Source organism: Pipistrellus hanaki, assembly GCF_964339955.1.
Source record: "Pipistrellus hanaki genome assembly, chromosome: 8".
Classification (NCBI taxonomy): domain Eukaryota; kingdom Metazoa; phylum Chordata; class Mammalia; order Chiroptera; family Vespertilionidae; genus Pipistrellus; species Pipistrellus hanaki.
The window spans coordinates 4,302,974-4,329,155 of NC_140510.1; the positions used below are offsets into that span (position 1 = coordinate 4,302,974).

At 47.9% G+C, this 26,182-nt stretch overlaps 1 protein-coding gene and 1 long non-coding RNA gene across 2 annotated transcripts in view; one reads left to right on the top strand and one right to left on the bottom strand.

Moving 5' to 3' along the window:
• The window catches only part of LOC311626542, a 150,760-nt gene extending 145,065 nt beyond the window's left edge, over positions 1–5,695 (bottom strand). Inside the window, exon 1 of the long non-coding RNA XR_014795713.1 lies at positions 5,682–5,695. This is a non-coding gene — a long non-coding RNA (uncharacterized lncRNA). The remainder of the gene's footprint in view (positions 1–5,681) is intronic.
• ERCC3 (ERCC excision repair 3, TFIIH core complex helicase subunit) overlaps positions 1–17,705 on the top strand; it is a 46,161-nt gene extending 28,456 nt beyond the window's left edge. Inside the window, exons 11-15 of the mRNA XM_084892009.1 lie at positions 8,388–8,484; positions 9,450–9,567; positions 12,986–13,104; positions 15,768–15,920; positions 17,381–17,705. Coding sequence (XP_084748135.1) covers positions 8,388–8,484; positions 9,450–9,567; positions 12,986–13,104; positions 15,768–15,920; positions 17,381–17,512 — 619 coding nt within the window. The 3' untranslated portion in view covers positions 17,513–17,705. The remainder of the gene's footprint in view (positions 1–8,387; positions 8,485–9,449; positions 9,568–12,985; positions 13,105–15,767; positions 15,921–17,380) is intronic.
• Positions 17,706–26,182: the final 8,477 nt, after the last annotated feature.

Genomic DNA, 26,182 nt, shown 5'->3' on the forward strand with positions numbered 1-26,182 from the left:
TGCCTGTGGATGCTTCTAGTATTTTTATGGTTTCCCGTCTGATGTTTAAGTCCTGTATCCATTTTGAGTTTATTTTTGTGTATGGTGTAAGTTGGTGACCTAGTTTCATTCTTTTGCATGTATCTGTCCAATTTTCCCAACACATTTATTGAAGAAACTGTCTTGACTCCATTGTATATTTGTGCCTCCTTTGTCAAATATTAATTGAGCATAGTGATTTGGGTTGATATCTGGGTTCTCGATTCGATTCCATTGATCTATATGTCTGTTTTTGTGCCAGTACCAGGCTGTTTTGAGAACAGTGGCTTTGTAATACAGTTTGAAGTCTGGTATTGAGATACCTCCTACTTTACTCTTCTTTCTCAGGATTGCTGTGGCTATTCGGGGTCTTTTATTGTTCCAAATGAACTTTTGGAGAGTTCTTTCTAGGTCAGTGAAATATGCCGTTGGTATTTTAATGGGGAGTGCATTGAACCTATAGATTGCTTTAGGAAGTATGGACATTTTGATGATGTTGATTCTACCAATCCATGAACATGGTATGTTCTTCCATCTGTTTACATCTTCCTCTATTTCTTTTTTCAGTGTCGTGTAGTTTTCCGCGTATAGGTCCTTTACTTCCTTAGTTAAGTTTATTCCTAGGTATCTTAATTTTTTTGGTGCGATGGTAAATGGAATTGCTTTTTTAGTCTCTGTTTCTATAAACTCACTGTTGGTGTATAGAAATGCCATAGATTTCTTGGTGTTAATTTTGTATCCTGCTACATTGCCAAATTCATTTATTAAGCCAATTAGTTTTTTAATGGAGTCTTTTGGGTTTTTTATATACAATATCATGTCGTCTGCAAATAAGGATAACTTTACTTCTTCTTTTCCAATTTGGATGCCTTTTATTTCCTCCTCTTGTCTAATTGCAATGGCTAGTACTTCCAGTACTATGTCAAAGAGGAGTGGCGAGAGTGGGCATCCCTGTCTTGTTCCTGTTCTTAGAGGGAATGGTTTTAGTTTTTGCCCATTGAGTATGATGTTGGCTGTGGGTTTATCATATATAGCTTTTATTACGTTGAGGTATGATCCTTGTACTCCCACCTTGTTAAGAGTTTTTATCAGGAAAGGGTGTTGGATTTTATCAAATGCTTTTTCTGCATCAATTGATATGACTATATGATTTTTATCTTTCAACTTGTTTATGTGATGTATCACGTTTATTGATTTGCGGATATTGTACCAACCTTGCATTCCTGGAATAAATCCTACTTGGTCATGGTGTATGATCTTTGTGATGCTCTGCTGGAGCCGATTTGCTAGAATTTTGTTGAGGATTTTGGCATCTATGTTCATGAGGGATATTGGTCTGTAATTCTCTTTCATTGAGTTGTCTTTATCAGGTTTTGGTATTAGGGTGATGCTGGCTTCATAGAAGGAGTTTGGAAGTGTTCCTTCCTCTTGAATTTTTTGAAATAGTCTGAGAAGGATAGGTTTTAGTTCTTCCTTGAATGTTTGGTAAAACTCTCCTGTGAAGCCATCTGGCCCTGGGCTTTTGTTTGCTGGAAGCTTTTTGATGACGGTTTCAATTTCTTCCCAAGTCACTGGTCTATTGAGATTTTTAGATTCTTCCTGCTTGAGTTTTGGAAGTTTGTATTTTTCTCGGAATATGTCCATTTCCTCCAGGTTGTTCAGTTTGTTGGAATAGAGTTGTTCATAGTATTTTGTAACAATCCGTTGTATTTCAGTGGGGTCTGTTGTTATTTCACCTCTTTCATTTCTGATTTTGTTTATTTGGGTCCTCTCTCTTTGTTTCTTGGTTAGCCTGGCTAGAGGTCCATCTATCTTGTTTATTCTTTCAAAGAACCAGCTCTTGGTTTTGTTGATCTTATGTATTGTTTTTTTGGTCTCTATGTCATTTATCTCCGCTCTGATTTTTGTTATTTCCTTCCTTCTGCTTACACTGGGCTTTTCTTGTTGCTCCTTTTCTAACTCTTTGAGTTGTAGAGTTAGATCATCTGTTACTATTTTTTCTAGTTTTTTGCAATAGGCTTGTAAGGATATGAACTTCCCTCTCAAAACTGCTTTTGCTGTGTCCCATAGATTTTGGATTGTTGTGTTTTCATTGTCATTTGTTTCCAGGATGTAAAAACCACAGTTCTTGTATCAGTCTTCTTCCCCAAAGACAGCCACCTTCTTCTTTTTATTTTTTAAATTAATTTATTTTTAATTTTTTAAAATCTTTACTGTTGAGAGTATTACAGGTGTCCCTCTTTCTCCCCCTCTATTGTGCCCCTCTACCCAGTTCCCACCTTGCCCCAGTCCTTCACCACCCTATTGTCTGTGTCCATAGGGAATGCCTATATGCATATAAGGTCTTTGATAAGATGGTGAAGGCCTGGGGTGGAGTGCAGGGGCAGGCTAGAAGGGGTCAATTGTGGGGAGGAGGTGACATATGTAATACTTTCAACAATAAAGATTTAAATAAAAAAACAAACATATACACAAAATATCTTTGATTAATCTCTTCCTACCCACTTTCCCCTTTCCCTTTGAGATTTGTCAGTCTGTTCCATGCCTCTGATTCTATTTTATTCATCATTTTATTTTGTTCATCATATTCCTTGTTCAGTTATTTTCATTTTTAGATTCAATTGTTGATAGTATACATAGTGAAATGGTTATGTATTTATTGCCATTTTATTGTTCTTATTTTATTTATTTTATTTTAATCTTTTTTTCCTTCTTCCTTTTCCTCAAGAATATCCTTCAATATTTCATTGCAATACTGGTTTGGTGGTGATGAGCTCCTTAATTCTAAATGGCAGTTTTGCTGGGTAGAGTTATCTTGGTTGTAGGTTTTTGCTATTCATCACTTTGAATATTTCTTGCTACTCCCTGTGGGCTGCAAAGTTTCTTTTGAGAAATCAGCTGACAGTAGCTCCCTTGTAGGTAAGTGATTGATTTTCTCTTGCTGATTTTGTCTTTAACTCTTGGAATTTTAATGTTGATTTCTTGGTGTGGGCCTCTTTAGTTTCCTCTTGTTTGGGTCTTTCATCAGGAAAGGGAAATTTTCTGCCATTATTTCTTTCCTTTTATAAAAAATATATATTTTTATTGATTTCAGAGAGGAAGGGAGAGGAAGGGATAAGGAACATCAATGATAAGAAAGAATCAGCTGTCTCCTTATACTGGGGATTGAGCCTGAGACCTAGGCATTTGCTTTGACTCCGGGAACCAAACCGCAGCCTCCTGGTTCATAGGTCACCCCTTAACCAATGAGCCATGGCAGCTGGGTTCTGTCATTTTTCTTCAAATACGTTTTCAGTATTTTGCGCTCTCTCTTCTCCTGGCACACCTATAATGAGAATGTTGGTACGCTTGAAGTTGTCCCAGAGGCTCCTTACACTCCTCATATTCTTTGATTTTTTATTTTTTTTTTGCTCTTCTGATTGGGTGTTTTTTGCTTTCTCATATTCTAAGTCGTTGATTTGATTCTTGAAATCCTCTATTCTACTGATGAATCCGTAAACTTCTTTATTTTAGTTAGTGTATGCTTAATTTCTGACTATTTCTTTTTCATGTCTTTAACATTCTCACTAAGATTCTTGAAGCTCTCATTAAGATCCTTGAGTAACCTTATAACCATTGTTTTGCACTCTGTATGGAGGAGTTTGCTTGTTTCCATTTCCTTCATTTGTAACATGTTATTTTGACTGCTCCCCTGTTTGTTTCTATGTATTGGGTAGAGCTGCTATGTCTCCTGGAATTGGCAGAGTGGCCTTATGTAATAGGTGTCCCGTAGGGCCCCATGGCTCAGCCTCCCCAGTCACGTGAGCTGGGCTCTCTAGGTGCACCCATGTGGGCTGTGTGCACAATCTTGTAATTGAGCCTCGATTGCTGTTGGCATCACTGGAAGGAGTTGACCTCCGGGCCAATTAGCTGTGAGGATCCGCTGTGACTACAGGGGAAGAGCTGCTGTGCGGGAGACGCCCTAGGAGCAGGACTTACTTCAGTGGGGCCTTGGTGCTCACTGAGTCTGCCCTTGCATGTGTTGCTTGTGGATGTGTAGAGCTGTAATATGCTGTGGTCTGAAGTTGTCCACCAGGTGCACTGGCTTTGGGGCCTCCAGGGAGGGGCAAAATCAACCACTGCCTGGGACCACCTGACAGGAGCTACAGAGAGATCTGCAGATAGGCATGGAAGTGCCCAGGTGAGGCCCACCTGTGAAGCAAGGCAGCGTGGTGCTAGAGCTAGGTCTTGGGTTTTTTATTTATGGGTTTGGAGTACACTGACACCAGCTGCTGCCTGTTTAAGAGATTTTAGGAAAGTCTGAAGCCTGAGCCAGAACAGGCCATATGGGAAAACTGTTGCAAACAGCTTGGGTAGAGCTGCAAGTTGGAATGGGATGGATTCTCGGGGAATTACCAGGGTGGGAATTACCTGCCAGACACCATTTCTCGGACTAGAACACTGCTCGGTGGCTCCCTCTGACAGCTTCCTGTCCTTCCCCGACCGCTTCTCCGTTGGGAGCCCCTTTCCTGTATCGCAGGTCTCTTCTTTCTTGGGCACTCATTTTGAAGGAGCACATCCTCCAGTAGATTTCTGAGGGTGGAAAATTGTTTGAGACTCCTTGCAAATTATTTATTCAGCTTTATACTGATGAGTAGTTCGGCTGAGCCTCAGAATGCTAAAGGCAGGCGCAGCTTGCTGGGGCTTCCATTGTGACTGCTGGGAGGCCTGGTGCCCTTCGGGTCCCTCTCTGCGCAGGATCTGCTGTAGTTCCTGTTTCCTTCGCTCAGAAAGCTTTCAGAATCTTTTTTGAGATTTCAAAACTGTATATCTAGTGTGGTCATTTTCTTTCATTGTGATGGGCAGTCTTTAACCCTTTTTTGGTTAATTCTCACCTGAAACACATTGATTGGTTACCTCCTGCACACCCCCCAACCAACGGGCCTGGGGTTTGAACCTGCAACCCAGGTATGTCCTCTTGACTGGGAATTGAACCTGTGACCCTTCAGTGCTTGGGGCCAATGCTCTAACCACTGAGCACCAGCCAGGGCCATTAGACCTTTTTAATGTGAAAACTCAGGTTTTGGTTGTGAGAATTTTTTTCTTTGTTAACTTATCTTCTCTGTTTTTTCTGTTCTGTCTTTCTTTGAATCCCTGTTGTAAGATGTTAGATCTTTGAACAACTTCCCCAGTTCTCTTTTCTCTCCCTTTGTCTGCCAGCCCTTCTGTTAAAGCACTTGTTAATTTGCAGAGCTCTTCCGTGCTGACTGTTCCTGTTTCACGCAGTGTCTTCTCTGGGCTGGGGAAACTTTGACAGTTCTGTCCCGGCACTGTCTCTCTTCTCGTCACGTCTTATTGTTTTGATTGCTCCACCTCTGTCTGCAGAGCCCCTCTGATTTTTGGTGACCTGTGGCTGTATTTCCTTGTTTAAGAGTCAGTCACAGTTAGGCTGGCTTCCCTTAGCCACCAGGTGACGTCCCTGGTCACCAAAGCAGTACGTGCATGTTGAAGTTACCTTTACCTTTTCTAGAAGTTGTACCAAATCACCCAGTCATGACTTTCATGAGTACCATTCCTTCAAATAAAACAATTTGGTACTCACAGGAAAAAAAGAGCCAGTCGCTAGAAAGCTGATTGGCCTTTCTGAATCACTTTGCCGACCTGTGGACCTCACCGTGCGTGACCGGGCAGGAGCCTGGTGACTCATAAAGAGATTTAGAAATGCCAGTAGCTCTAGGTCTCCTTTCTTGGCAGGACAGTCCTCCAGAGAGGACTCTCCGGCTCTCCTGGCTTCCAGCTTGTGGGGGAGAGTGAGAAAGGGATGCCCTTCGTTCTCCCCTTTCGGTCTCACCTCTGCCTCAGCCTCCAGGTTTCTGCCAGGCGGGAGGAGGCCCACCTGGCTGCTGGGAGTGGGGCCTCCCACTGCTCCTCATTCAGACACTCGGCCAGCCCTGTCTGCCGTCGGCCCCGTCCCCTTCCCAGGCCGCTGGCCACGTGTTCGCACTAAGCTTGGCTAGCTTTCCCTCTGTGGGTCTGGGCGTGCTCCCTCTCCGTGTGCTGACTTCCACCACATGGCTCACCGTCTGCGTGGCTCTCCTGCTCCCTTTGCCCTTTGGGTTTCTCTTTAATTCTGCACGGTGACCGTGTCAGTTTGAGAGGCAATAAAGCAATGCGTGTGCTTACCGTGTCATTTAACAGCTGTCTCCTCTCTCCCCGCCCCACCCCCATCAGTGCTCCATCTGGATTCTCCTGGAGCCTTCTTTAGGGCCCTGCCCTGTGCCTGCGTTCACACACCCCTGAGGCTTGTCCTCTGGTTGCAGTCCCCTGAGACCTGGTCAGGCACACGCAGTGCCCAGCTCTGTAGAATCTGTGCCTGTCAGCACCATGGAGGGCAGCCGGTCATGGCTCTTAGGAATACTGGAAAGATCATTACAACTTTTACTCCCTTTCTTGTGTACGTCTGGCCTTTAAGTACATGAAGTGCTTTTGCTTGTTTTCTTGCTTTAAAATGATCCTGTGGGTCCTGGGCATGTGCTTAGGACCGAGGTGCGGGGGGGGGGGGGGGGGGGTCTCTGAGCCCTGGTTCACCCAGCCTCACGAAGAAAGGAGTAGATGACGCCGAAACCAGTGTGGCTCAGTGGATAGAGCGTCGGCCTGTGGACGATTCCGGTCAAGGGCATATACCTTAGTTGCGGGCACATCCCCAGTAGGAGGTGTGCAAGAGGCAGCTGATCTGTGATTCTTTCTCTTCGATGATTCTAACTCTCTACCCCTCTCTCTTCCTCTCTGTAAAAAAATCAATAAAAATATATTAAAGGAAGAAAGACAGACAGACAGATAAACAGAAAGAAAGAAAGAAAGAAAGAAAAAGAAAGAAAAAGAAAGAAAGAAAGAAAGAAAGAAAGAAAGAAAGAAAGAAAGAAAGAAAGAAAGAGAGAGAGAGAGAGAGTAGGTGTCACTCAGCACTGTGCAGGAGAGACGGGGGTTGTTCGGTACATGAGGTGGGAAAGATGCCACTTTGGACCCTGACGGCTGGATCTGACGCCCAGCAGCTCCTCTTAGCTGAGCCCCCTCCGGAGTGCTGTGTACCTCCTGCCTCCTCTCGCTCTGCCCCGTGGGCTCACCTGCCACCACCCGCCTCAGGAGTCCCGTGCCCACATCTCATCGGTGCTCGGCTTATGTGAGGGCTCTTGTTTCATTCCTGTGTGGGGAGTCCTCGGAACCAGGGCTCACCATCGTGGGTAGTGTCTTGCGATGGGGGAGGAGGAGGAGGAGAACCACATAAAGCTTGGGTGAGAGAGAGAGGTGGCTCTGAAGAGGGGGTTTTCCCAGCATGACGCGCAGAGGAAAGAACAAGGTTTGTGTGGTGCCTGAACACTCTTGTAGGACAGGCTTGCAGTGTTTGGGGCGACCCGAGGCCATCCACCTGGGTGTCCCTCTGTCCCAGGCCCCAGCCCGCGTCCCCACGGCAGGGTTTTGCTCTCTCGGCACACCCGTTCCCAGTCAGCAGCACAGGGCTGGTAGCGTGTGGCGGGCAGAAGTGGTGCCTCTGAGCCTCCATGTATGGCCTCAGAGGTGGACGTTTACTTGGGTTCAGCCTCTTCAGTCTCCTGCCCTCAGTTCCTCATGTGAAAGCAGGGAACATGAAACCTACCTTCACAGGCAGGACTGGGCAGGGATGTGTGGCTTTTCCCAACAGGGTATCTTGCGTGGTGTTTGGTATGTATGGGACCAGTGTGTCAGGTTGTCGTCCTTGTAATCATCATCATCACTGTTATTCCCCGGGAAAGCCACAGACACTAGGTCATTCCATGGATGGCATTGCCAGGTGCCAAGAGGGGATGGATGACCAGTGAGGCCAGCACATATGGTTGTGCTCTTTGGCCGAGAACTGGGAATTAGGTGGGTTTTGAACTTAGTGTTAAAGGAGGGCAGTAGAGAAAAGTCTGGAAGGCGCTCTTTGTTCCTTTCTACCCTTTTCTTGGAGGAGAATGTCGTGTCATTAGGAAGAGAGTTGTTTCCGAGCTTTGGTTTGCAAATAGCATTGTTTCCTCTGCCACCCCATTGAGCTTCATGAGATCCAGGGGTTCTCTTTGTATAGACACTAAACCTGGAGCTAGAGACACAGTCCGAACACAAAGAAAAAGGTAAAGAAGGGAATCCCAGGGAGAATGGGAAAGGGTGGTGTGTGTGTGTGTGTGTGTTTTGGAAGGGAGGGAGGAAGGGGAGGGGAAGGTGCATTGCCGCTCATGTTTATGGGTCTCCTCAGACAATCTGGGGGCCTGCCTCCCGGGAGAGAGTACTTTGCAGGGGCTCCTTTTCCCTCGTGTTTCTAGGATAACTGAGGAGTGATTCTGTGGTCTTCCTAACATGGTCTTGTTCTTCACTAGATTCTATATCTATGGTCCTACATCCCAGGGAGAGAGGATGCATATTCTCCAGAATTTCAAGCACAACCCCAAAATCAACACCATCTTCATATCCAAGGTCTGTCTGTGTGGCATGCAGTGAGGCCTCGCAACCCCAGGGCCTGGGGGACGCTGGGTGGCATCGGGCAGTGAGTTGGTGTTTGTTGAAGGAACTCCCATGTTGGTTTTCCTCCCCACGTGTCTGGGTAGCAGAAGAAGCAGACTTAGGATGGATGTATTATGCAGAATCTCTAAAGTCCTTTTGCTTGACTAAAGTTTTACCCATCTCTTTTTGGGATGCAGAAATTGTAAGTTGATTTTTCTTTATAAAAGGGAAAAAGTTTATCACCTACGAGAGCAAAGCGGGCATTTGGAGATATTCTCTTTATGGAGGTGCGGGTGGCCGTGGGCTGTGTGGGTGCTGAGCTTGTGTCGGCCTGGCTTGGGGGTGGCTTTCCTTTGCAGTTAGAAGCTGTGTCCAACTGTTTGGAATAGTCATTCAGATTAGAATAGACCCAGAACCCCCAAACATGAGATTTACTCATAAAAGTGACCTTGTCTGGGTCTGTAGGGGGATGGAGGGATCTAGATGGGTGTAGCCCCCAAACTGACACAGTTGCTCTGGATCAGAATCCGGCCCAGTGAAGGCAGTGGCATCCTTTAGGTCACCAGTCTGACACATGCTGCTGGTCCCAGGGGCCTCCATTGAGGATGGAGACGTGTTTCTGTAGCAAAAACTAAGAAGAGCAACTCACAGACAGTCTATGTGACAGAACCTCTTGTCTTGTCTGTTAGCACCACACAGAGTGCGGCTGAGGGCATGGTGGTGCCTGTGGGTCCTTCTGGCCATGGGGACGCTCTCAGGAGCATTCGCACTGGGTTCGAGAGGATGTTGCATCTGAAGGGCCTGGCATGGAGCAGAGGGTTGTGATTGCTTTTCTAAACTATCTGCAGAGCTTATTTAATGTGAGGCCAGTTGATTTTTTTCTCTCATCACCTCACATGTGAAAACCTTCCCAGACTCACAGCTGTTTCATTTCTTAGGTGGGTGACACGTCATTTGATCTGCCAGAAGCAAATGTCCTCATTCAGATCTCATCTCACGGAGGCTCCCGGCGGCAGGAGGCCCAGAGGCTAGGGCGAGTGCTCCGAGCCAAAAAAGGTAAGGGCGGCCTTTTCCTTCTGCTCGGGGAGGCCCCCCCGAGCCTCCTCAGATGGGGGGGCGGGGGGGGCCTGAGCTGCTGTGCTGTGTGATGTGCCTGGTGCTCCCGGGCCGGCAGACTGAGCGCGGTGTCCTTGGCCCTTGTTATTTGTCACGCACTGGGGCCGAGTATGTGGCTGTTTTCTATGACACTGCCTGGGACTCACACATACCCTCTAAATGGAACCCTCACACACGTAGACAGTCAGAGGAGCCAGGATGCAATCCTAACGATGCAGACATAGAGGGGAGAAAGCGGAGTGCGACCGCCGGTGGAACTGTCGGAGCTGGAAGTGGTCCCCTGAACCTCAAGTTAGGAGTGAGCACAGGTTACTGAGCAGCCGCAGGTGGGCACTCCCTCACAGGCTGTGACTGTGGTGCCTGCGGAACGGGAAGCACAGGCGTGGGTGCTTGTTAACTGTGGGCGGTAGGAGTCTTGGACTTCGCTTGCAGGCGTGACAGGGACTAACATGGCTGCTCAGAGGTGGCTTCCTTCTAGGACCAGTCTGTCCTGAGGCAGGACACGGGCCCTGTGCTCAAGCAGTCCACGTTCTTAGGAGGCGACTGGACTGGTAGGAGGTTTGAAAATGACAAGATGATTGGGCACGTGGGGGAAGATACTGTATCTGAATATGTTTAAGCAGCATAATTGATTGTGTTTAACGTGGCACATTAGAAATACAAGCATGGACTTAAGCGCAGGCCACTGTGTGGCCTTGGACAAGTAATCTGACCCTCTGAGCCTTGATTTCCCCTCTTAATGTAGGAGGGACAACCTATCTTGCAGGACATTATGCTGAGTGAGACTTACATAACAGAGTATAGTAGGCTGTTGGACAAATTATAGCCTGACATGATAACCTGATTAACATATATGAAAGTAATTTATGACTCACTCCTTTCACCTCAAAAAAGAAGCAATTGTAATTTGAAAACCCCTTTGAATTTGAATTAGAATTTAAAATATATACATATATCTATATCTATATCTATATCTATATCTATATCTGTATCTGTATCTATATCTGTATCTATATCTATATCTGTATCTATTTGACTTATTTTCCAAGGCCAGTATTACTCTGATACGAAAGCCAGAAAAGGACTCTACAGAAAAGAAAATTACTGGCCATTATCCCTAATGAGTATAGATTCAAAAATTCTCATTAAAATGCTAGTGAACTGAATGTTGGCAAACTAGCCATGGTGAAAGGTTGAAAACTTGAAAGCTTTTCCTCTAAGATCAGGAACAAAACAGGGGTGCTCACTCTTACCGCTTTTATTGAGCATAGTAATAGAAGTCCTAACCAATGCAAGCTTGCAGGAAAAAAGAAATGAAAGTCATCAGAATTGGAAAGGAAGAAGTAAAATTGTTTTTATTTGCAGATGACATGATTTCCAATAGAAAACCCTAAAGACTCCACCAAAAATATTGTTCAGATCTAATCAATGAATTCAGTAAAGTTGCAGTTTATTAAAATGATAACACATAAATGTCAGCATACAAAAATCAGTAGTGTTTCTGTATATTGACAATGAATTTTCTGAAAGAGAAATAAAGAAAATGATCCCATTTACAGTAAAATTAAAAATAATAAAGTACTTAGGGATAAATTTAAGTATGGAGGTGAAAAGATCTCTACACTGAAAACTACAAGACATCGATGAAAGAAATTAAACACAAGTAAATGGAAAGATCTTCTGTGTACATGGATAGAAGAATTAATATTGTTAAAATCTCCACACTACCCAAAGCAATCTATAGACTCACTGTAATATCTATGAAGACTCCTATGTCATTTTTTACAGAATGAGAAAGAAATCCTAAAATTTCTGTGGAACCACAGGAGACCCTGAATAGCCAAAACAAGCCCAAGAAAGAGCAAAGTGGGGGCATCACCCTTTAGATTTCAAGCTATATTATAAAGCCAGAGTAATCAAAACAGTGTGGCACTGGCACAGAAACACACAGACCAGGGGTACAGAATCAAGAGCCCAGCTAATATGTGACAAGGGGGCCAAGAATACTCAACGGAGAGAAGTTTGTTCAATAAATGGTGCTGGGAAAATTGGATATTCACATGTAAAAGAATGAAACTAGACCCCATTCTCATACCACTTAGAAAATTAACTTGAAATGGATTAAAGGCTTAACTGTAAGACCAGAAGACATAAAACTCATGCGGGGGGAAAAAACTTGATGCATGTCTGGGCCATGATTTTTGGATAAGATACCTGAAGCAACAAGCCAAAGTCAACAGCTGGCCCTGCTGCTCAGTAGGTGGAGTGCCAGCCTGTGCCCCGCAGGGTCTCAGGTGCAGTTTCTGGTCAAAGAAACGGACTTGGGTTGCAGGTTCGATCCCCCGCCCTGGGTGATGCGTGTGCAGGAGGAAGCCAACCACACATCCATGTTTCCTCTCCCCCTCCTTCCCATCTATTCTCTAAAAGTCAATGGAAAACATATCCTCTGGTGAGGATTAAAATAAAAAGTTGAAATCACCTGAAACTAAGAAGTTTCTGCACAATGAAAGAAATGTTCAGCAAACCTTTGGCATGATCAGCAAAACTAAGGAATTGGGGAAAATATTCACAGATGATATCTAAATAAGAGGTTAATATGAAGACCTCATACAGCTAATAGCAAAAGGCCAAAATAGGCCCAATAAAGAATGGGCAAAGGACTGAATGGGCGTTTCTCCAAAGAAGACCTACAAACGGCCGACAGGTACGCGAAATCAGGGAAATGCAGGGCAAAACCATGGTGCCTGTTCCAATGGCTGCCCTGAAAGAGACAGGAGAGGGATGGCAAGCACGTGGGCCACAGGGCGCCCTTGTGCCTACTGTTAGGATTGTAAATTGGTGCAGCCACCATGGCAAGCAGGGTAAAGATTCTTCTCAACCTTAGAGATAGATGGCTCATTGTGTTGGCTGTTGTCTTTTTTTTAAAGTCATTGATTTTTTTAGAGAGAGGAATTGGGGGGCGGGGGGGGGAAGAAACATTGACCGATTGCCTCTTGTATTCCACCTGATGGGGTGTCGAACCCACAACCTGGACATGTGCTCTGACCTCTTAGTTCATGGGTCCACACTCAACCTTTGAGCCACACGGCGGGCTGTCTCATTACTGAGTTGTAGTAGTTCTTTATGTAACCTAGATACCAGTCCTTTACCAGTATGTACTCGGGAAGTATTTCCTCCCAGGCCGAGGGTGTTCCAGTGCTGTGAGGTGTTCTCTGAAGCGCGGAGTGATTAGTTTGATGAAGGCCCGTGCACAATGAGGACAGTCGCCCTGCCCTCAGAACTCGCCACCGCTTGATTGCTTCTGAGCCTGCACCCTGAGTTCCTGCGTGCTCAGCTCCTGTCCTTTCTCCTCTCCCAGGCATGGTTGCAGAGGAGTACAACGCCTTCTTCTACTCGCTGGTCTCCCAGGACACCCAGGAAATGGCTTACTCAACCAAGCGGCAGCGGTTCTTGGTCGATCAGGGTTATAGCTTTAAGGTATGTTCCCATTTGGCCTTGGTCAGAGGAGGACCACAGCTTCTAGGAGAATTGGGGCCCGTAGTCCAGGGTGGGCAGAGCTCAGGCGCGGCACCCTCTGCAGGCGCCCCTGTGAATTGCAGGAGCTGTGAGGGAACGTGCTGCGTGCGTGGGTCCCCTCCAGCCCACCATCCCGGCAGATGGTCCCAGAACCTCTGAAGCAGGACGCTGGAATCTGCTCCGTCACAGTTTACAGTTGTCTGTGGAAGAACAGTAGGTGTTGGTGGGAAGGTGCAAGGCCCAGAGGACTTGAGGTGCTAAGGAGCTGGCCCTAAGTGTGTGAGTCTGCACGCCGGGAGCTCCTTTCTTAAGGGCCCTCCCTCTGGTGCTGGGGAGCTCTCGCCGTAGTCAGCGGGGGAGTCTGGCCCAGTGAGAGCCACCCGGTCTGCTACGAACCCGGTATTGGAATAACTTGGAAGTTCTGAAGCTTTAGCTTTCGTTTGCTGAGGCCTTTTCTTTCCTGCTGACACAGATAGAAAGCTTATATCGGGGGTTAGTGTCCCAAGAGGTTTTGTTGGGGGGCGGGGCGGGGGATGCTGGGAGCAGGGGCCTAGGACTCGGTGCACAGGTTCTTAGGGTGCTGACTTGGGAGAGCCTGGTGTGTGCACACAGATTCTGTCCGCGGCTCAGACCAGAGGGTGGAGTGTCTGACACCACCCCTAGCCAGAGGCAGGCGTGCTCGCAGACGTGTGGGGCCGGGGAAGGGCTCTGAGTGTTCTGAAGGCCCTGCAGCGCGGCCTCTGTTTATGCGTTCCGCTCTGGGTCCCTGGGCGGTGCAGCGGCACCGGCTGAGGCGCGCTCCGGGTTCTGAAGGATGAGCTGACGAGAAGGCCCTGCCTGGGGCTGTCGGTGTGGGTGGCAGCCTCTCTGCGAGCCTCACCTCTGGTGCTGCAGGGGAGAGCAGCCGGTCAGAGTTCCCAGAACCACTCAGGCGGGCCAGCCAGCGCTGAGGGCCCATGCTGCACTCCAGATCGCGGTCACCAGGAGAGCCAGCCACACCTTGCTTTTAGGCATTTACTTTTATTTTTTATTTCAGACAATGTATTCTTTATTTCTTGTTGATCCCTTATCATTTCTTGTTGATCCCTTATCATTTCTTGTTGACTCCTTATTAATTCTAGTTGATCTCTTTTCATATCCTCATAGGTCTTATCCATCTTTTCTAGGAAATTCTTGAAAAACGTTATAAGCGTAGATTTGAACTCTATATCCAGTCGCTTTTTGTCCTCCATTTCTTTCGTTTGTGATCTATTTTGTTGTCGCATTTCGCAGTTACAGATGGGGCAGGATTTCAGGGTGGAGCCTACAGCTTTGGCTTCCGTCAGCCCCGCCCTATGCGGCTCCTGGGTCTCAGGGTCCTTCAGTGCTCACTGCAAAGCGCCTCTGAGAGAAAGGTGCCCTCGATTTTCGCCTGCTGCCAAACAGTCTATGCTCTCCCCCAATGAGCCCGGTATTGGGGTTCAGTTCAGTTGGAAGTGGAGTTGGAGGTAGTGTTCAGAGCAGACTGGAGCCCCAGTCTCCTCCTGGCCAGGGCAATTCCGTGGCACAGCCGACCGTCCCTTCTCTGCGCGCAATCTGCGCGCCGCCGGGACCTCCTTTCGCCGCTTCCCCGGGGTTCCGCCTTAGAGCCCAGCTCCCTGTGGATGAGCCTGGGTCCCTGGGGTCTGACCTAGAACTGGGGTTCAGAGCAGTCAGAACTGGGGCCCAACACAGTCGGAGTTTTATCTCCTTCCCGCTAGGGAACGCTAGCCAGGCACTTGGCCTCCCTCCTCTCCGGCTCCGTCCTCTCCGCGCGCCACGTGTCTCCGTACCTTAGGCTTTTACAGCTCCTCTGTGCTTCCTTCTGGTTTTCTCCTTGCTTCTCGTTGTAGAATTTCCAGTCAGTCGACTTTCCTGTAGTTCTGGGTAATGTCCATTTTATATTTTAGTTGTATTTTATTGAAATTGTTGTGTGCGGCTGCGGCTAGGTGTTTACCTGGGCAGCCATCTTGGATCCCTCGGCATTTTCTTTTAATTAAAATTATGAGAAGAATCAGAGGAAAAAGTTCCCTTTACATAATGAATCCAAGTTTTTTGCAGGGATAGGTAGGTCTTGTAGTAAGTTATCTGCAAAGAAATAAAAACCAGATGCACCAGGCTGGCATCCTGCTCTTTAGGGAAAGTATCCTATAAACCTGTTCTCGACATTTTGTTATTTGTAAGTGCTCCCTCCCGCTGGGAGCCCTGGGTCCGAGCCAGGAGGTTGCAGCCGTTCTTGGGGGCCGGGGAGGAGGCGGCTGCTGTGCCTGTCCGCTCTGGTCTCCTCTTCGCCTGCTGCAGGACGGAGAACTGCAGAGGGCTTTACAATCGCCAAGATCTGCTGATCGCTGATGATCATTTAGCTGCCGTGGCTTGGAGCAGATTTCTCTGGAATTTTCTTAGCATCTGTCTTGCAGTCATGGATTACTCTCTGTTTCAAAGGAGACTCCTAAAGCTAATCTCTGGACTGCCCAAGGAGCCCCACTGGTAGCCACCTGCTCTGTGGGGTGCTCCATGGCCTGGGGGAGGGCAGTGACTGAGCAAGAGGGGGGGCGGGCTAAGGAAGAGGAGAAGGATTGAGGCGCCTGCTGGGTTTGGCTTTGCAGGTGATCACAAAGCTTGCTGGCATGGAGGAGGAAGACTTGGCATTTTCAACGAAAGAAGAACAGCAGCAGCTCTTGCAGAAAGTCCTGGCCGCCACTGACCTGGACGCCGAGGAAGAGGTCGTGGCAGGAGAATTTGGCGCGAAGTCCAGCCAGGTGAGGGGGTGGGTGAGGCCCCGTGTGCCTCTCCGGGAGGAAACGCCCGTCCCTCGGGTGGGAATGTGCCTGTTCAGTTTGCTGAAAGCTTGTGGAGAGGAGAATAGTAATGACTGCTAACCTGTTGGCATGTGTCACTCCTTTTTAAAAAACGTTTTTATTGATTTCAGAGAAGGAAGGGAGAGGAAGAGTGGGATGGAAACATCAGTGATGAGTTATTGATGGGTCGGCTGCCTCCTACATGCCCCCCACTGGGGATTGAGCCCGAAACCTGGGCATGTGCTGGTTCTTAGGTTGATGCTCGACTACTGAGCCATGCTGGCTGGGCTGCATCATTCCTTCTGTACACGCTGTGTCCATGGCTGAGCCCACAGTGGCTGTAACTGGTCCCTTGCTCTGTTCCCAAAACAGCCTGGTGTGGACATCTGTTAGCGTTTTTATGTTGAGCCCAGGATGGCAAGCCTGGCCCCGGGTCTCACCAGGGTGGCTGCGCCAAGGCTGGGACGCCACTCTTGACCTTGGGCAAGTCACTCGTCACTGGTTCCCCCTCAGCCACGGAGCCGAGCCTTCCAGCCTATCAGACGAGTCTGAGGACCAACTCGTGTAGTTTCAGTACTTAGAAAAAAATTTAGGTTCTGAAAAGACTCAACCTTTTATTTTGCAAATACTTATTGAATGCCTACTGTGTGTCAGGCAGATATAGGACATAGTGAATGAAGTGTTATGGGAAATTCTTAGTCAGGCACTGCAAGGCGAGAAGTGTGATTGGTGTTTTTGAAAGTGAACTGGAGTTAGAGCCAAAGGTGAGCAGTGGTTGGAACAAGGAAAGGGAGAAGCGCGTCTCCTGGGGGCAGCCAGAGACCCTCTCCCTGGCGGAGCGGGGCTGATCTCTGGACGCTGCAGGGAAGCCCGGGGGAGCGTCTGGGTCTGACCAGTGAGGCCACCTACAGGGGAGCCCTGGGCCTCGCTGCTGGAGGTGCTGACCGGGCCTGTTTCCCTCGCTGTGACGTGGTCCGAGGCGGGCCGGACTCTGGTTATGTTCATTCCACCCAGGCCTGGGGAGGGCGCTGTCCCCCGGGAGTGACCTGATGCAGGCTTTGTGTGTGCCCATGGTCACGTGCCCCGTGGAGCCGGGCTCAGCACGGCCGCTGGCACCCACTCGCGTACAGCCTCACGGCGGGGCCTCCGGGCATGTTGAGGGACGTCTGTCCTCACTGTTGAATTCTCTTCAGAACTCGTGAAGAGAGGCGGGCAGGTCGGGGTGGGTGAGGGACCGCAGCGGCCTGTCCCCGCAGGAGCCGGCTGCGCGCCCCTCTGGGCTCCCTCTCAGCAGTGGTGAGGGTGAGCGGGTGAGTGACAGCTCGCCAGCGCCTGAGCGCCTGCCACACGGGGCGGTGGGTGATGTGATGTGAGAAGCAATGGTCGTTACACGGAAACGTGACAAACTGCGGTCCCCACAGGTGTCTCGGCGCTTTGGGACCATGAGCTCCATGTCGGGGGCGGACGACACGGTGTACATGGAGTACCACTCGGCGAGGAGCAAGGCGGCCAGCAAGCACGTGCACCCGCTGTTCAAGCGCTTCCGGAAGTGACGCCGGGCCCGGCTGGTGGCTGTGGGAGAGAATGCGTCAGTCCAGGGTTTAAAAAAGGAGAGGACTCCATTTTATGGTCTTTTCAGACCACTTTTCAAACCTGCTGGGGAGCTGTGGTTCCAAGGTGTAAAATTTGCAGTATTTAAGGGGTGCTTTTCTTACTGTTCTCTGGAATAAACCAGTGGTCATTGAACCTCTTCGCGATGGATGCCCTTGTTCTCGTCAGAGGCCCGGGCCACGTCGGGTGCCAGCCCTCCATCCAGGCCCCGTGTGGCAGGCAGAGCAATGAGGCAGGCCCTTCCCAGGGAGCTGCTGGGGTGCGAGGGGAGACTTGGTCTTTGGTGGTGAGGTTTGGGGGTGGGGTGCAGGGAAGAGCTTGAACAGCTTGCGTGCTGCCTGCTCCTGGTGAGCCTGGGCGTCCACAGAGGGCACTCCAGCAGGTCCTCTAGGTGCCCGGAGGCCATCACCCACAGGAAGCAGCGTGCTCTCAGCTCCCGATGGCGGATCGCTCATTCTCCCAGATGCATTCTATATCCCGGGAGGCTGGGTTCCTCTTTTAACAGCAGCTGAGTACCTGGAGCCTTTAGGCGCTAGTTCCTTTATTCTGAGAAGATGGCTTTTCTCTCTTGCTCCTGGTTTGAAAGAAAAGGTATGAAGGAAAAGACAAGGCAGAATTGCTCCCTAAAAGGCGGCGCACCCAGGCATGTCTAACGTGCAGCAGCATTGCCTGCTGCGTCAGCATCTGCTCCCCAGCCCCAGCCCTCGCTCCATAGGCTGCTCCGAGAAAGGGCCAACCCCGGACATGGCCCTGTGCCAGGGCCTGCAGACCTGCCTGTCCCTCCCCAGTGGGCAGGCACCTGCTGCTTCCTTCTTCCCGAATCTAACGTTGAATTTTAGCAGAGCTTTGTGACCTTGGAAAGCAGGGCGTCAAATGCCCGTTTTCTGTGTTCTGTGTCTGTGCAGAGAGCCCCCTTCCCATGTGACTTAGATGAGAGCCACAGGGGCCCCTGGCTGCTGTGAGAAGCCTGGACACAGACCTTCCAAAGAAAAGGTATGAAGGATCATACCGTTGCCTCAAAGATCAGTTGGCTTGCCTCCCCACTGCTCAATTGGAACAAAATGCTTATCACCCAAACCCTGGGTAGGCTGCTCCTCCCGCCTGGCCCGGGGTTTGGCCCCCCTGCTGACAGCCCCTCCCGAGAACAGGCCAACGCCTTCTGCTCGCCTTCCTCGCTTCCTCCTCCCTGTAGAGCTCAGCCTGCCTGAAGACATAGGCCTCCCTGTGCAGTAGCTGCCGCCCCCTGTGGAAGAATTCTTTCACATCAAGTCTCTCTTTACCAAGGCTGGTTTGTTTTTTATTTGACGCCCTGTAACAAATGCTATTTATTCTCCAAGCCTTGCTCCTGCTCCTACTCCTGATAGTATCCTCTGCTGTGCTGTGTCCTTCCTGCTCTCTCCCTTTGGTTTTCACGGGTGTGTCTTCCCAGTTTGAGTTTATTCCTGCCCCGGTACCTGGCATATAGTAGCTACCCAGTGGCTGTTCAGTTGGACACTTTGCAAAGCTTATGGGCTTGACCACAGTAGCCCGCCTGTCTGCCTTGGGGAGGCTGTGAGTGAGTGTCCACTGGTGACAGTCTACCCCGGGCCCCTTCCTCCTGCCAGCCCCCGGAATCAGCCCTTACTTCCAATGGCAGGGGGTTCGAGAACAAAGGACCAAACCGGAGCTGCACCAGGGGCTGTGGAGGTGTGCGCAGGCCCCCCGAGCCCCCTGGGCACCCGTGAGCACGCCCAGGAGGGAGCTGCCTCAGTGGGAAGGAGCCACAGGACAAGGTTAGGGAGCGCTTGCCCAGGGCTGGACTGGGGAGCAGGCAGGCTGTGCCCACGGAGTGCTGATTAGAATTGGAGTGATATCTCCGCCAAGGAGTCTCCCTGGAGGAGTAAGGTGTCCCCGGCCCATACTGAGCTGCTCCTCCCAGAGCTCCAGTGCTGGGAATAGCTGCGTCCTGACATGGTGAAGCCTGTGGGATTGCATCTGAGTGAGCGGGAAGGCGGCCGGAGACCGAGGCCCTGCAGTTCTTAGGGCTCATGCACAGACTCCCGACTCCCTGAGCGCCAGTGTAGAGGCAGCAGCTCAAAACCACCAGGGACCTAGAGGGAGAAACTAAACTGGCCAGCTTCAGGGCAGGGGCTGGAGGGACGGGTCAGGCCTGCTCTCCCCAAGGACCAAAGAGCTGGAAGGCACCAGATGTTGGGCCCTCCCCACACCCAAAGGACCAAGGGGGCGAGTGCCAGATCTGAGCTCTATCCATGAGTGGCTTTCTCAGCTCATGTTGCAGACATTCCTAAAATCTTTCAAAGGTCCCTGGATTCCAAACAAGCCATAGCTGGCCTCTGCATCCCTCATACTCACTAGGGAACCCCAAGTCCAATGCAAGCAATGATCGGTCTCAGCTGGCATTGTAACCATCAGGTAACCCAAGCCTGGCACACACAGTGGCCAGTCTCGGCTTGGAACATTGCCTCCACTAAGTGGTGCAAACCTGTCCCAAATGGCAGGTTGCCTCAGCTCACAGGGAGGTGTTCTAAGCACAACACGAGCGGTAGCCAGCCTTGGTTTGCAGAACAGCTTCTTCCAAGGACCCCCAAGCCCAGCACAATGGCAGCCAACTGCAGAGCACTCTGTAGCCTCCAGATGGCCTGAGCTAGGCACAAGTTAACATTGATCTGTACCCAAACCCCTCTCCCAGGCTTCAGAACCAACACACCCGGGGCCCGCTTCAGACCACAACGAAGAGCCAGCCACAGCTCTACAATGACACTCCCAAAGGGTGGTCACAGCTGGCACTGGAGCTCTGCAATGTGATTCTGTTCCATGAGGTCAGCCCCACACAGCAGCTCACCTGCTGCCATCATGGCCAGCCTTCACGGCTTGTAGGCCTGAGGGACAATGCCAGCCATTGACATGCTAACAGCAGTCAAGGCTCAACTACCACAGGAGGGCACCCTTGGAGCACCAGGCTCAGGTGACAAGAGAGACTGCCACTGGACCCCTCAGGACGCCTACCTGCTAAGACTGAGAGATGAAGCAGACTTACCTAATATATAGAAACAAACACGGGAAGCAGCCAAAATGAGGGGACAAAGAAGTTCCAAATGAAAGAACATGACAAAATTTCAGGGGGAAAAATTAAAAGCGGAGACGAGCAATCTCTGAGATGCAGAATTTAAAATGTTGGTTACAAGGTTGCTCAAGGGACTTAGGGGTAGAATAGATAAGCTCAATGAGAACTTCAACAAGAGATAGTAAGCATATAAAAGGTCTAGAAAGAAAAAAGAACCAGCCATAAATGAAGAATACAGTAACTGACAGGAAGAATACACTAGAGCACATGTGTCAAACACAAGGCCCGCGGGCCAAATCCAGCCCGCCAGGCCTTGCAATGTGGCCCGCACCGCGCTGTCATCACTGCACTCCGCTGTCAGTTTATGACATTGTCAGTTGATGACTGTTCAGTAAACCATTCGGCCCGCGATTTAGGCTGGATTTTAGATTTTGGCCCCTTCTCTGATTGAGTTCGACACCCCTACTAGAGGGAATCAACAGGGGATTTGAGGAAGCAGAGGACTGAGTAGGTAATCTGAAACCAGAGGAGATGAAACCCATGTAGGGCATCTACAGGAAAACCTACAGCTAGCATCACATTTCATGTTGAAAGAAGGAATGCTTTCCTGCTAAGATTACGTACAAGGCAAGCATGCCCATTTTCAGTCCTTTTATTTGGCATTGTCCTGAGGGCTATAGCCAGTGCAATAAAAGGAAGAAAAAAAAAAGTAAAAGTAATACAGACTGGAAGGAAAGGAAATAAACTATCCTTAATTCAGGTTAATTGATTATTTATATAAAAAACCTCAAGGAATCTACAGAAAAAGCTTCTAGGATTAATGAATGAATTTGCATGGTTTCAGTATATAATAACATATAACAGATATTACCAATCAGCACCAAAAAAATTGAAACAAAAATACTATACAATAGGAAAAATTATGAAGTGCTTAGGGATAATATGACAAAATATATGAATTCTGCTTACCTTATGTATTAAATCTACTAGAGTCCCGGTGCATGAAAATTCATGACTAGAGGAGGGGCCCCTCAGCCTGGCCTGCGCCCTCTCACAGTCCGGGAGCCCTCAGGGCCGGAGGTGACCCGGTGATCAGGGGAAGGCAACGCCCCATCACACCTCTGCTGCTGCCACTGCTGGCAGCAAAAGCCTTTGCCGGCCCTGGTTACCTGAAACTCAAACTTGGGCAGCCGTCATCTGAGGCTTACCTGAGCCTCAGGCTGACACTGGGTGGCTGGGCAGCCTCTATCTGAGGCTTGCCTGTGCCTTGGGCTGGCCCTGGGGGGCTGGGGGACTGAGGGGACTGGGGGAATTCTGGAGGCAGCTGTGCACCTGTCCCCTGGCAGGGCCGAGGGGACTGGGCACTGCCGTTTTGTGGCTGTGGGTGCCGTCATCTTTGAGGACGGGGAAGTCAGTGTAGTCTGTACTTCTTAGTTGTGGGCACCACCATCTTTGAGGGATGACAATCAATTAGCATATTCCCTCTTTATTGGCTGTGGGCGCAGCAGTGTTTGCAATGGCATGAGGGTCTATTAGCATATTTCCTCTTTATTAGATAGGATTTTTTTAAAAAATATTTTTTTATTGATTTTTCACAGAGAGGAAGAGAGAGGGACAGAGAGCTAAAAACATCGATGAGAGAGGGACATCTGTCAGCTGCCTCTTGCACACCCCCCTACTGGGAATGTGCCTGCAACCAAGGTACATGCCCTTGACCAGAAGCGAACCTGGGACCCTTCAGTCCACAGGCCGATGCTCTATCCACTGAACCAAACCAGTCTCAGCTAGGATTTTTTTTTAGATAGGATTTTATTTATGAACCTAATTACAGAAAATAAATATTGATGGACATAAAGTGAAAGACTGATGGTAATAAAGTCATAATAGGGACTTTAACACCCCATTGACATCTATAGATAGATCTTCCGGACTGAAAACCAACAAGAAAACAGTAGCCTTAAATGACACTCCAGACCAGATGGATTTAATTGATATTTTCAGTAGGTTTTATCCCAAAGCAACAAAATATACTTTCTTTTTAAAGGATACATAAGACATTTTTCAGGATAGATCATATGTTAGATCAAAGACAAATCTTAATAAATTTAAGAAGATTGAAATTTTATCTGACTACAGTGGTAAAAAACTAGAAATCAATTACAAAAAAAAAACCACTGAAAAAATTCACAAATACATGGAAGCTAAATAATGAATAAGTTAATAATGAGACTAAAATAGAAATCAAAAGATACTTTGAGGCAAATTAAAATGAAACACAATGACTAAAATCTATGGGACATAGCAAAAGCCTATCTAAAGAAATACACCAAAAAATATCAAATAATCTAACCTTACACTTAAAGGAACTAGAAAAAATGAATAATAATAATAATAATAATAATAATAGTAAAGCCCAAAGTGAGTAGAAGAAATAAATAATAAACATCAGAATGGAGCCCTGGCTAGTGTGGCCTGGTTGGCTGGAGCATTATGCCATACCCCAATAGGTCGTAGGTTTGATCCCTAGTCAGGGCACATACCCAGATTGCAGGATTCATCCCCAGTTGGGGCACACGAAGGGGCAACCAATTGTTGTCTCTCTCTCTCACTTTCCCTTCCTTGCTCTAAAAATCAATAATAAAAAAAGGTCAGAGTGGCAGATGGAAACAAATGAAATAGAGTCTTCAGAAGCAATAGAAAAGATGAATAAAACCAAGAACCAGTTCTTTGAAAAATAAGCAAAACTCATATAACTTTAGCCAGACTCATCAAGGAAAAAGATAAAGTGAAAATAAATATAATCAGAAATGAAAGAGAAGTTCCAACTGGCACCACAGAAATACAAAGGATTATGAGAAAATACTACAAATATATGCCAACAAAAACCAATGAAGAAGAAATGGATAAATTTCTAGAAACATACAATCTTTTAAGACTATATGAAGAAGAGACAAAATCTAAACAGACCAATTAGTACCAATAAAATTGAATCAGTAACAACAAAAAAAAATGTTCAACTACCAAAAGTCCTGAATTGGATAGCTTCATGGATTAATTTTATCAAATATTCAAATAAGAACTACTACTTATTCTTCTCAAACTATTTTAAAATATTGAAGAGAAGGAAAGACTCCAAAACTAATTTTATGAGTCCACCATTATTCTGATAATCAAAACCAAGCAAAGACATTACAAAAAATATATAGGCTGCTCGCCCCAACATGCTGGCTACTATCCCTGATGCTGCCTGCGTGCCGAGAGATAGCATGAACTATGCAAATGGGCTTGTGCAGCTGAAGTCTGGCAGCCATTGAAGTCAAACATTCAGGCTATGGGCCTAAGTGGGTTTTTCTGCAGGGTGATAGAGGCTGGGGACAAAGCCCTCCAGAGAAAGAAGGGAGAGGAAGAGAAAGAAATATCAATGAGGGAGAGAAACATTGATTCACTGCCTCCTACTGAAGATTGAGCCTACAACCTGGACATATGCCCTGACTGAGAATCTGAACTCTTGACCTCTCAATGCATGGAATGCTGTGCTGGTCCACACCAGTCAGGGTTGCCTGCAACACTAGACTGAAAATGACAGCTCAGAATATTTCTGAGGAAGAACTACTGTGTTAGGTGGAAATAGAAGGATTTACAAGAGAGGATCCTCATTTCACCATCCCAGGTGACAGCTGGGACTGTAAGAACTGACAGGGACACATGAGGCAACTAGCTTTAACTCAGGAAAATCCAGGGGCCCAGGAAGAAATTTGTGAGTATCCTGGACTTGGGCGGCCTTTGAGAGCCAGCACTGACCTTCCAACATCTCAGAGGATTCTTGCAACAAATGGTTTCCATGCACCCAATTCAGAGGTTAGACATTTGGGTAGTGACCCAGTTTTACATGGTTCACAGAGAAGTTGTAGCTACAAGAACTTGTGACAGTGATGCTTGTGGGAAAGTTTTTTGCCATTCCATGGAAGTGATTCAACAACTCAGAAGAAATTAAATGAGAGAGAAGCTATAAATAACCTGAAAGTGTTGAGTGTTTCAACCATTTTACCCCTCTGGGTGAACAAAAAACAACAAAAAGAGGGAAGAAACTGTATGAAGGCAAGAACTTTGGGGACAAATTTACCTTGACTTCATCTCTTAATGAAAGCAGGAGGAGTCACCCTGAAGAGAAGCTGTATAAATGTACGGAATGTAGGAAGTGCTTCAAAGGAAACTCTTCTCTCGTTTTGCATCACTGAACTCACACGGGAGAAAAACCTTATACATGTAAGGAGTGTGGAAAATCCTTCTCCGAGAACTACAACTTGATTGTGCATCAAAGAATCCATACAGGAGAGAAGCCCTACAAATGCAGTAAGTATGAGAAAGCCTTCAGCGATGGGTCAGCTTTGATGCAACACCAGAGAATTCACACTGGGGAGAAACCTTATGAATGCCCTAGACCACATGTGTCAAACACAAGGCCTGCGGGCCAAATCCAGCCCGCCAGGCCTTGCAATGTGGCCCGCACCGCGCTGTCATCACTGCACTCCGCTGTCAGTTTATGACATTGTCAGTTTATGACTGTTCAGTAAACCATTCGGCCCGCGATTTAGGCTGGATTTTAGATTTTGGCCCCTTCTCTGATTGAGTTTGACACCCCTACCCTAGACCATAGAAAAACCTTCAACCAAAACTCATCCCTGATTTTGCATCAAAGAACTCATATGGCGGGGAAAACCATACCAATGTAACAATGGGAAGTCTTTCACAGACATCTCCCACCTCACCGTACATCTCAGGAACCACACTGGGGAGAAGCCCTAGGAATGTAGCAAGTGTGGAAAGGCTTTCCAGGATGGCTTGTACCTCACCCATTACAAGAGGACTCACACTGGAGTGTGAAAAATCCTTCAGCAGTAACTCTTACCTCTTCATGTATCAGATAATCCATTCTAGGGAGAAGCCCTATGAGTGTAAAGAGTGTGGGAAGATGTTCATTGAGAGTGCTTACCTCATCAGGTACCAGAGAATTCACACTGGCAAGAAGCCCTGTGGTTGTGACCAATGTCAGAAACATCCCTGGCCTCATCTGGCACCAGAGGACTCATACTGGTGAGAAGCCCTACAAGTGTAGTTGGTGTGGCAAAGTCTTCAGGGACAGTTCCTGCCTGACCAAGCACCAGAGAATTCACACCAAGGAGACCCCGTACCAGTGTCCAGAGTGTGGGTCGTCCTTCAAACAGAACTTTCATATTGCAGTACATCAGAGACTCCACTAGCCAGTGTCCTCAGTGGGGGAAAATTTTCAGAAGGAGCTCAGCCTTTGTCCAAAATTAGAGAACACACCCTGGAGAGAGCCCACAGAAATATAATGGATATGGGCACACTTGTTTCCCAAATGCCCTCAAAAACCTGTGTGAAGGAAGGTATGCTCGGGGGTGATTCCGCCCTGTCAGTATAAAATAATTTAAAATAAATATTTTTATTGATTTCAGAGAGGAAGGGAGAGGGAGAGAGAGATAGAAACATCCATGATGAGAGAGAATCATGTATCGGCTGCCTCCTG